The sequence below is a fragment of the Salmo salar genome, chromosome 06 (genome assembly GCF_965601325.2).
Source record: "Salmo salar chromosome 06, fSalSal1, whole genome shotgun sequence".
NCBI classification, from domain to species: Eukaryota; Metazoa; Chordata; class Actinopteri; order Salmoniformes; family Salmonidae; genus Salmo; species Salmo salar.
In genome coordinates, this window is record NC_138296.1 from 34,428,788 (window position 1) to 34,440,690 (window position 11,903).

Consider the following 11,903-nt stretch of genomic DNA (forward strand, 5'->3'; position numbering starts at 1 on the left):
CTTAATACTGATTGGTCCTTTTTCATCTTTGATGTTGCAGGCTAGCCTATACAGAGGAGGGTACAGTCGCTTCACTCCCTACTAACAGAAAGAAAAAGAGAGAAAGACAGAGACATTAACCCCCAACAAACAAAAATCAAACAAATTAACAAACAAGCAAACACCTCATCCTTCGTGGAGCGCTAAATCAAACTAAAAGCTTCCAGGTCCCAATGCTGACCCCTCCCCCTGACACCCGCCCTCCCGCTACAGACGATTTCTACAACCTTTTTGATGTCATCATTGGTCTGCTCCTATGATTTGTTTTGTATTCATTTTGTGCTTTGGATTGATTTGGGAGAAGTTATGTTCTGCACATGTGACTGCTGTAGATGGGTGCTGTGTCACCATAACCAATGTGAGCCTACTGTAGTACGCATGATGCATGATCAGAGGGGTGTGTTTCTGCAGTGACCGTCAGATGGATGACAATCTAGTGGGGCATTAGATACACTGTTATTTAGCCTATTCTTGAATTGGAATTCAATTAAATTAAAGCAGGAAACAAAATATTGTATTCCAATTAGCATTAGAAATACATAATGATAATAATAACAAAGACGATGCACATGCCCTGCTAATTCTTATTTCACAAGACGCCACTGTCAACTGTATGATTGCTCTGTAATGTTGGAGTGTCCTAATGCACTTGAATTGGAGTCCTAACAGTGATGTGGTGTGACAGCATGCAGAGTGAGGGACATTGCACCACAGTGAGGGGTCAGAGTTCACCTGGGGTTGAGACTGGGCTAGCTCTCGCTAATGTAATGGCACTCTATGCGAAATTACTTAGGATTTTTAAGTATTCAATGTCTTTGTTTATTTCAGGCAGATTTTTTCTACACTAATTTGCATGTTCACGTATTATTAACTGAGGTGTACAGTGCATTCAGAAAATATTCAGACCCCTTGACTTTTTCCACATTTTGTTACGTTACAGCCTTATTCTAAAATTGATGACATTGTCTCCCCCATCAGTCTATGCACAGTACCCCATAATGACAAAGCAAAAACTTTTTTTTTATTTTTTATTTTTTTTAAATGTATATAAAATAAAACAGAAATATCACATTTACATAAGTATTCAGACCCTTTACAAAGTACTTTGTTGAAGCACCTTTGGTAGCAATTACAGCCTCGAGTCTTCTTGGTTATGACGCTGTAAGCTTGGCACACCTGTGGGGAGTTTCTCCCATTCCTCTCTGCAGATCCTCTCAAGCTCTGTCAGGTTAGATGTGGAGCGTTGCTGCACAGCTATTTTCAGATCTCTCCAGAGATGTTTGATCGGGTTCAAGTCCGGTCTCTGGCTGGGCCACTTAAGGAGATTCAGAGACTTGTCCCGAAGCCACTTCTGGGTTGTCTTGGCTGTGTGCTTAGGGTTGTTGTCCTGTTGGAAGGTGAACCTTCACCCCAGTCTGAGGTCCTGAGCGCTCTGGAGCAGGTTTTCATCAAGGATCTCTCTGTACTTTGCTCCATTTATATTTGCCTCGATCCTGACTAGTCTCCCAGTCCCTGCCGCTTAAAAACATCCCCACAGCCTGATGCTGCCACCACCATGCTTCACCGTAGGGATGGTGCCAGGTTTCCTTCAAACGTGACGCTTGGCATTCAGGCCAAAAAGTTCAATCTTGGTTTCATCAGACCAGAGAATCTTGTTTCTCATAGTCTGAGAGTCTTTAGGTGCCTTTTGGCAAACTCCAAGCGAGCTATCATGTGCCTTTTACTGGGGAGTGGCTTCCTTCTGGTCACTACCATAAAGGCCTGATTGGTGGAGTGATGCAGAGATGGTTGTCGTTCTGGGAGATTCTCCCATCTCCACAGAGGAACTCTAGAGCTCTGTCAGAGTGACCATTGGGTTCTTGGTCACCTCCCTGACCAAGGCCCTTCTCCCCCAATTGCTCATTTTGGCTGGGCGGCCAGCTCTAGGAAGGGTCTTGGTGGTTCCAAACTTCTTCCATTTAAGAATGGTGGAGGCCACTGTGTTCTTGGGTACCTTCAATGCTGCAGAAATGTTTTGGTACCCTTCCCCAGATCTGTGCCTCGACACAATCCTGGCTCTACAGACAATTCCTTCGACCTCATGGCTTGGTTTTTGCTCTGACATGCTGTGGGACCTTATAATGACAGGTGTGCCTTTCCAAATCATGTCCAATCAATTGAATTTACCATAGGTGGACTCCAATCAAGTTGTATAAACATCTCATGGATGTTCAATGGAAACAGGATGCACCTGAGCTCAATTTCGAGTCTCATAGCAAAGGGTCTGAATACTTATTTATTTCAGTTTTTTATTTTTAATAAATTTGCAAACATTTCTAAAAACCTCTTCACTAAGGCCTTATGGGGTATTGGTTGTAGATTGCTGAAGAAAAAAAATATATTTAATAATTTTTAGAATAAGGCTGTAACATAACATTTTCAAAAAGTCAAGTTGTCTGAATACTTCCCGAAGGCACTATATGTGACGTTTAGAGGTGGCTAATCATTATTTTTAGTAGGCTACACTGTCGACTCATCTATGAAGTACTGTAGTGCAATTCCTGATAACTATTCACTTTTCAGTATTGCACAAAACATTCTGTACCTCAGGATAAACCACTACAAGTGATTTGATCTGACAACTAATTGTATCAGTAGAATGCTTGTCTGTTTATTTTCTTGACATAATCAGTGCTTGACTTGGGCAGGAGCTTACCAGAGCTGAGCACCGGGACCTCAGATGTTCTACTGCTTGAGCTCCTGCACCTAAATATAAACAGTACCAGCACCCAAAATGAGTACCGGCACCTATTTCAGTCCAAGTCAAGCATACCCACCAAACACTACCAGTGGGTTCCCCCACTTTACAATGACAGACCATTGTCTTATTGGTTTATTTTGCCCAAATCTCTCTGGAAGAGCTGAATTACTAGAGCAGGTACAGAGAGATTATAGACTTTTGATTATGAGGAGAGAAATGGACTGTGAACATGATTGCATCATATTCCACTTTCAGGAGAAAATACCTTGTTCCATACAGCTCTAGGAAGAGTCTTGGTGGTTCAAAACTTCTTCCATTGATGTATTATAACACGTGCGTGTTGTCATACCAGATTAATGTACTCGAATACACGTCTTCAACTCAGTAGTTAACCCATATGAACTCTTGAGAAAATGGGAACATTTCAAATCAACTATTTTGTAAGTAGATCAAGCCAAGAGACATGATATAAAGATCCGAATATAACTATGGAAATCTTTAATTACTCAACTATTCGTATAATGATATAATTTACGAATGTATCCTCTGAAGTGTTTTCTGTTTGTTAGACTTTATTTGTGTATTTTGATCATTTTGAAGATGTGACATGTTTATAAAGACATCTTATACAAGCAGTTATGTTTAGTCAACATGTTGAACATGATATAGATTAATGTTGTATACCAAAATAATATATCATCACTTGATCAAAGAAAAGCATAAAACATTGTTCTTCCTTTTATATACCAGTATTTAGGGTTCTACCATGGGGGCTTTTATAGGATTCAAAAAAGCTTCAGACATAGTTATGAATGTATTTGTAGCTGTTTCTGAGTAAATTACTGTGTGTGTGTGTGTGTGTGTGTGTGTGTGTGTGTGTGTGTGTGTGTGTGTGTGTGTGTGTGTGTGTGTGTGTGTGTGTGTGTGTGTGTGTGTGTGAATAGTAGGGTTGACACAACCCATTTTAAATGACTTTCCTCCCCATCCACTTTCATTGCGCCAGTATAAAACGGAGGGCTGCTCTGAGCGCCAGGGGAACTAACAGAGAATCCCCCAAGAACAACGGCTCACTGAAGCCAAGTTCCACTGTTTCTTCAACTCAATTAGCGTCTACGTTTTAAGCTGAATTTACAACAGTAGAAGTCTGCTGTTTGAACACATAAAATATATATATTATAAAAGAGACAGCTCCACACGCATGCACTGAACGGCAAGTAAAATACTCCCCTCTGCCTTGGTCAAAGAGAACCTCGTAGCTTTGAATTCTCCCTCTCACTGCCTACCAATTCCTAATGATGCCCGTCATTACAGCTGTTGTTTCAGAATCCTATTTTGCAGACGGCTACTTCTACACTGAACTTAATTGGAGAGAGAAACTTAGTAATTACTATAGTACCAGTTGATCCGCTTGAAAGGAAATCGACTATTTGAATCCCCCTGTTCAGTTTGGGTGCAGATAAGTCATAAATGAGTTGAGTAGAAAAGCCACAGTGTCAGAGACTGAGAGCAGACATCTTAATGAATGCTGCTCTTCTGAAGCTATCGTTTAGCAAATACACTGGAGGCCATAGTGTGACGAATAGTAATTCATGTTTTTCACTGGCTGTGTGTTTTTGAGGTTTGCCAACTTCTTTCCTTTAGTCTAGACATCCTGAAATCTCTCTCCATGACAAGTCTTTGCCTCAATAAATCACTTTATAACTCCTAACTCATTGATAACCTAACCTTGATACAGTAAAACAGAATCTTCCACTTTAAGCAGCCACTCATTTCCTGTCTGCACATGAACCAGCCTGATAAGATGCTAACTCCTATGAGAGGAACATCAATGCCCAGGAGGGGTGTTAGCCGCCATGCCTCACCACCACAAATTAGAGCAGGCTAATTAGCCACTATCAATCACTGTATCGCTAGCTTCACTTACAGGCCATTCCTACACTACATCTTCACTATAGCAATGTGCAGATCTCAGTCTACCAGCAGCTACATTTCACAGTTAAAAAAGAAAGTCGGCCTAGAACACGCCTTTTCATTTACATCCTCTACTTTCAGGGTTACTCGTGGTCAGTTTTATTCATGAGGACATTGCAGTGATGTCATGTTTTTACTTGGATGGGTTTGAGTGTTGTCAGTTAAAGTTGTAATGCGTCCGTACAACTCTTCCTCCCTTTATAATCAATGTCTTCATTGTTACACTGTTCAAATGGCAAATTATCAAGGCTTCATATAACATGTAAATAGCTAATATATATTGTGTCTTATTATATTTTGCTAAATATTAAAAATGTGTATCTATAGTGTAGAGGCTGAAAGGTTTTTCAGTTTTCTAATATCCTCTATCCCATATACATGTGTTTTTCATAGCTAGCTATATTATTAAAAACACTCAGTGAAGGTGTTAAACCACATGCCCAGTCATATACAGTTTGCTCACATTTAAACATGTTTATTTGTGTAAATTGAACGCACAGTTTGTTAATTCATTATGATGTATTTACTATTATAGTCAGTAAGCCTTGATAAGCTGACCGTTTAATTTCTTTATCCATCCAAAAGATTTGTAGAAAAAAAGGGAAATAAGCAAAAAAGTTACACTTCCTGTAAAATATATACATGTATATATACATATATTACCAATTCTCTGATTATCTGGTTTCTATGTATTCATATATATAGTGGTTTTATCTGTGTATTTTCAATTCAGCTGAACTTGTTCTATGAATTGTACAGTATGTCATTTCTAAAAAAGTATATATTGTCTGAAAGGTGTAAGTAATTGGCTTTTGATTTATTGGTACAGTATATTACATTTCCTTTGTCTTCTTTCATCATTGACTTAGTTGTTAGTATATGTGACATATCTAAGCAACCTCTGATTGTTTTGAGTGTCAGAATAAAGCGGTTCTGAGAGCATTTTGTTTGTCATTAGAGCTCTATGTTTAATCTGTTGCCAGCTTGTTGATTGTAATCCTGATCAGGCACAGTAAAATGAAATCTTCTACAATTCCTGTTCACGCTTAATGAAACCCAATATTTCTACAGATTTAAACCAGCATTGTATAGATAAGTAGATGTTCAATTTAGGTACAGTGCAATGGATTGAACGTCCTCAGTGACAGTGGCCACTTGCTACAGCACCGACCCAACCCTCCCCTGAGTTGACTTGTCCATGAGTGATTAATATATTTGTCACTGCAGCTCCTCCAATGCTGGTCTGCCTGTCAGTGAGGAGCACTATATGTAGCGCAGGTGCTATTGTGTTCCCACTCTGCTCTGCTATATAGTGATACAGTGATGGGGGATATTTTAGTATAGAGAGTCCCCAGTGAGACCTCCGTAGGACTGAAGATGAGGCAGGCTGCTCCATGGAGGGAGAGACAGAGGGAGATGGAGGGAGAGAGAGGGAGAAGGAGGGAGAGACAGAGGGAGATGGAGGGAGGGAGAGACAGAGGGAGATGGAGGGAGTGAGAGGGAGATGGATGGAGAGACAGAGGGAGTATGGAGGGAGAGACAGAGGGAGAGACAGAGGGAGATGGAGGGAGTGAGAGGGAGATGGAGGGAGGGAGAGACAGAGGGAGATGGAGGGAGTGAGTGAGAGGGAGATGGATGGAGAGACAGAGGGAGTATGGAGGGAGAGACAGAGGGAGAGACAGAGGGAGATGGAGGGAGTGAGAGGGAGATGGAGGGAGGGAGAGACAGAGGGAGATGGAGGGAGTGAGAGGGAGATGGAGGGAGGGAGAGACAGAGGGAGATGGAGGGAGTGACAGAGGTAGATGGATGGAGAGACAGAGGGAGATGGAGGGAGAGACAGGGAGATGGAGGAAGAGACAAAGAGTCATTCTGGGCTGAGATTAGCATGCCACGCGTTCAATTGTTACTTCTCCAGAGGAGGTGTGAAAAAGCACTACAAAGCCATGTCAAAATGAAAGCCTCGCCTCGTTTTCCTCTACAGCTCGGCGCGCTGCTGAATTAGGGAGAGACTGTCATGACAAGAGTCCCAGGACTCCTCTCTCTCTTCCCTCTGTCTCCTCCCTCTCTCCCTCTCTCTCCTCCCTCTTTCCCTCTCTTCTCCATGTCTCCCTCTCACTCCTCCCTCTCTCCTCCCTCTCTTCTCCCTCTCTCCCTCTCTCTCTCTCTCTCTCCTCCCTCTCTCCTCCCTCTCTCCCTCTCTCTCCTCCCTCTCTTCTCCCTCTCTTCTCCCTCTCTCTCTCTCCTCCCTCTCTTCTCCCTCTCTCCCTCTCTCTCTCTCCTTCCTCTCTCTCCTCCCTCTCTCCTCCCTCTCTCCCTCTCTCTCCTCCCTCTCTTCCTCTCTCTCCTCCCTCTCCCCCTCTCTCCCACTCTCCACTACTGCGATAGGCCTCAGTAAAACTCTTTTCACTGTAAACTGCTGAACTCCAGTAGAGTGATAATGGCCCTCTGTTCTGTGGAGAAAAGTAGCATTTGCTTTGGCCTACACTCTTTAAAGCGCACTTTTGTGCTGTATGACTTTAAGACTGGCATGAAAAAAAGAATGCTCTCTTTTTTTCCCTCAAAAGATTTTTTAAGCATGCTTCTCAATCGGGTGGTTTGACATCAATCCGTCAGCCCGTCTTAACCTGACATTGTGTACCTTTCCCCCTCCCTGGGGTGCAGTGCTTTAACAAAGATGGAGGGGAACTTTTGTGAGAGTAGTGTACTTTTTTATTCTATACATTTTCTCAATGTTTATATATTTAAAAAATGACTTTCTGGTTTCTGGTATGGAATCATCATATTGAATAGGTTTTTTGGAATAGGAAACACAGCAAACTTAACACGACAAACTTTATGATTAAAAGTAGTGAAATGCACAAGTAGGTTGTCTGTCTATATGTGTCAATCAGAGATGCGACGTTCTGCATACTTACCCATGTCTCCCTGCTCTTCTTCCTATTCACCTCCAGTAAATAACAAAGGCAACGCTGTGCTCAGTATTGATGGACATCACAGATGAAAACACCGAGAAGAGGAGAACTAGCTTTAAGAAAACAACAAGAGAAGGAGTCCCTCTACTGAGGCTGGTGAGGAAAGACGGGAGGCGTGCATGTGGAGTGGTGCCGCGGCGGTGTCAAAACCAGCCACAAGCGCTACAGACGGAGTGAGCCAGTTTCCACCAGGGACCACCTTTGCCGGGTAGAAGAGAAAGACAACGAGAGAAAAAAAGAGAGAAAGCATCCTGTTATTATAACACATTTTATTTTTCTATACTTTTGTGATTTACAGCTTGTGATTTACAAGTAAAAAGTGTGTATAAAACAGTATATATGTACAAATATGTTTTTATGTTTTTGGTAAGGAAGACGAACAGTTGGCCCTCGATGCTGATTCTGTGGTGGAGAGGGAGAGTCCTGCTCTTCTCTCTCTGGCACACCACTCCTGTCACTGACAGACAAGAGGAGGTGATATATATATATGTATATATATATATATATATACACACAGTAATGTTACAGTGGCAGGTTTGGAGGGTTCAGCATCCGGGCAGAAGCATTGTATTACAGGTCCACTTTCTGTGGGTCGGAGTCAATGGTTAACTTCCAGCTGGATGTCTCTCTGGTTACACTTCCTGTGTGCGGTCTTTTCGTGGTCTCACTGGTCCGCTTCCTTCCTTGCGCTGGTGCCACTGTTCCACTGTTCCACTTCCTGTTGCAGTGTCACTGGCCAGCTTCCTATGGGTAGTCACTGCTGTTCTCTACTTCCCTGTGGATACTGTCGTCATGACTCCACTTCCTCCTGGCAGCACCACTGGTCCACTCTCCATGGGCAGTACTGTCACTGGTCTACTTGTCTGTGGGTAGGCTAGTAGAGAAATGAGATATGTTCCTCTCCCAGCTCCCTTTCCTCTCCAAGCCCCAGCAGAGGTCTCTGATTCACCACGAGAGAAAGAGAGAGAGAGAGTTTGATGCGTTAGTCCCTGACTTTCTTCACCTGCCAGGGTCAAAGCCCAAGCCTTTGTGTCTCTATCTGCACCAGTGGACAAAGTATCTCAAACAGACAGACCAACAAGCCAGGGTGCATTTAACTAACGATGCACGTTTCCAGAGAAGAGAAATACTCATCAATGTCCATGTAACAATTGAATTATAATCGAATAATCTAATTGTAATACATCAGCAGGTGCATAACCAAAACACAAGCCTAAGGCATATGGACTATGTCGCTTGATAAACATTATAGAACTAGTGCCCATCCAATGGTAATAAAGGAATGAGGGCTGAAACATGTCAATTACAATGTTGTTTTGTCAATGTATTCTGAGAATATTTATTTGTGTGATTTGCAGCACTGAAAACTTTTAAAGAAGAAAAAAACGTTTTAATTTGTTGAAGCAACCTTACTTTATATCAGGAGTCACTGTAAACATGTGTTTAAACAAGAATGTTGGTTCAGTTCTTGAATGTATTTTAATGTCTAGGGTGTCCAACAAGTATGTATTCTTTTTCTGTATATGTGTATATATATATATATATATATATATATATATATATATATATATATATATATATATATATATATATATATACATATCTATTATATGGGCTGTGATGGTGTCAGGGAGTAGAGGGGGTAGATAAGGGGCACCCTCCTACAAGCTATACCCCTGATATACTGTAACATGTGATCATGTGTTATATGACTGAAAGCGTGATGGTGATTGTGTGAACTGATCTTCCCCTCCCCCTGCACTTAAAGAGATTGGACAGGATCTTAAGCACTTACAAATTCGTAACATGCTGTATGAATTGGAATTCGTAACATATCATGCACATTCTTTTTGCAAGACAAAATGGATGACGTTGTACACAATTGTGCACAGTTTTCGGGAACCGAAAAACTACTGGCTGAAATTAAATGAAACCTTCATAATGCATCTTTAAACAAACACACATGAACACACACTCAAATACAGAGAATCACAGACACACGTTTTGGCCAAGAAATATGCTACAGAACTGCTTAACAACTTGCTGATTGCCAACAGATAGCTAGTGCTCCAGATAGTCATACACAACTACTCTGGCCCTGCAGGGCCCCAGCTACTCTGGCCCTGAAGGGCCCCAGCTACTTTCTCTCAGCTATATTACAGACACCCTTATGGAAATAACATGTATATTCATCATCACATTAAGTAACAGGTCCTGTTGAGGAAGGCAATGATCATAAGCAGGTTTAGTGTACAGATGTAGATTTGATTGTGAGAGTTACATAGTGTATGTGGCTAACTAACTCCCAGTCAGTTTCAGGTGAAATGTGAGTGTGAAGAAACAGGTGTGGTGGCAGGCAGGCAGGCAGTAGGCCACCCTCCTGATCTCTGTGTAGACTGCAAGTACCAGTCCTTATCTTCCTGAGCCCTGAGCACAATGGCTTGAGCTGTGACATGAGCAGGATATCCCTCTGAGAGAGAGTTACTACTGTACCACCCCCTCCCGTTCTACTGTGTGAGTCTACCGCCCCTTTTGTATTCCTGACCCTACTGTACATAATATCCCCCCTCGCGATACCCCCTCCCCTCTGACTCCCAAAATCTTGTATTTTGTTCTATAATGACACATTTATTTATAAGAATTTTTTAAATATATCTCTTTCTCCTTTTTGTAAATGTTCCAGTTAAATAAAGTTAAAAAATGTTAAAAAATTCAATGGATATATTGAACGGTAAAAGTCTCTAAAAGTCCCCTCTCCTCTGGCTCTGTATTCTAAACTTTGTGTTTCTTTTTTTCTCTTTCTGTATGCTTCTCTTATGTGCTTCAGATTAAGAGTTCTATTTATTATGACATTAACGTTATTATAATTATGACTAATTATTAATATTATCATCATCCTCATCATCATCATTATTATCATTAATAAACTTGTCTACTTCAACCAAAAGGTAGTGTATTTTTGGCCTGAGTGATACAGTGTAGAGGAAGATGAGTTACTGTGGCAGTGTGTGTAGACTCTCTAAGGAAAGAACATCCCTTGATGGGACATCACAATGACAATGACACTGAGAGCTGGGGGAGATGTGCCAGGTGGAAGGGGGGTGGGGCACAACTCCTAAGCCCATTTGTTTTACCCCGGGGGGGACCTGGCTCCCGAGTGGGTGGGCCTATGCCCATGGCAGCGTCCCTGCCCAGTCATGTGAAATCCATAGATTATGGCCTAATTAATTTATTTCAATTGACTGATTTCCTTATATGATCTGTTACTCAGTAAAATCGCTGAAATTATTGCATGTTGCCTTCATATTTTTGTTCAGTATAGTTATACACATGCTACATTCAGCCAGTTAGCAAGTCGAACATTTCTGAGTTTTCCTAGTTTTGACTAGCATGTGAACGCCGCATATATGCTTCCATTTATTATGGTAAGGGGATCTACAAGTAACTGCCAACATAAAGAAAGCACTTGAGTTAATGAAGGGTACAGCAAATATTGAAAGCAGCTGCTTCCCAACAGGTGTGGTTCCTCAGTTAATTAAGCAATTAAAACATCCTATTATGCTTATGGTCATGTATAAAAATGCCCAGTTGCCCATTATTTTGGCTACCATGGCTAGAAAAAGTGTGTGTGTGTGTGTGTGTGTGTGTGTGTGTGTGTGTGTGTGTGTGTGTGTGTGTGTGTGTGTATCTGTGCCTCAGTCACCAGATCTCAACCCAGTTGAACACTTTTAGGAGATTCTGGAGTGGTGCCTGAGACAGTGTTTTCCACCACCATCAACAAAACACCAAATAATGCAATTTCTCGTGGAAAAATGGTGTCACATCCCTCCAATAGAGTTTCAGAATCTATGTCAAGGTGCATTGAAGCTGTTCTGGTGGCTCGTGGTGGCCCAACACCCTATTAAGACACTTTATGTTGGTGTTTCCTTTATTTTGGCAGTTACCTGTGTATATGATGAATAAGTGGTTTAGAAGAACAGGAAGGGGAAACGCATGTGTGCTTATTAGGTGAAGTTTGGCTGACATCATCAAATTGGATTTATATTGTATTAATTTAGCAGTATCTTTAGATTTAATTGGTTTGTAAAATGGGGATCAGAAAGCATCAGAGCCTTGTTTTGTGACGGTAAATGTGATGTAATGGGTTGTCCATCCGCTTTACAGACTGTAATATCAAGGTT

At 41.5% G+C, this 11,903-nt stretch overlaps 1 protein-coding gene across 7 annotated transcripts in view; it reads left to right on the forward strand.

Moving 5' to 3' along the window:
- Positions 1-10,669, forward strand: part of LOC106601438 (RNA binding protein fox-1 homolog 3) — a 393,335-nt gene extending 382,666 nt beyond the window's left edge. For 3 of the 7 annotated variants that reach the window (XM_082976494.1, XM_082976495.1, XM_082976496.1), the window contains one exon: positions 41-6,955. In XM_082976494.1, coding sequence (XP_082832620.1) covers positions 41-85 — 45 coding nt within the window. In that variant the 3' untranslated portion in view covers positions 86-6,955. Of the gene's footprint in view, positions 1-40; positions 6,962-7,701 lie in introns of those variants that run through there. The other 4 variants (XM_082976499.1, XM_082976497.1, XM_082976498.1 and 1 more) reach the window with 3 other exon arrangements.
- The last annotated feature ends 1,234 nt before the right edge of the window (positions 10,670-11,903 follow it).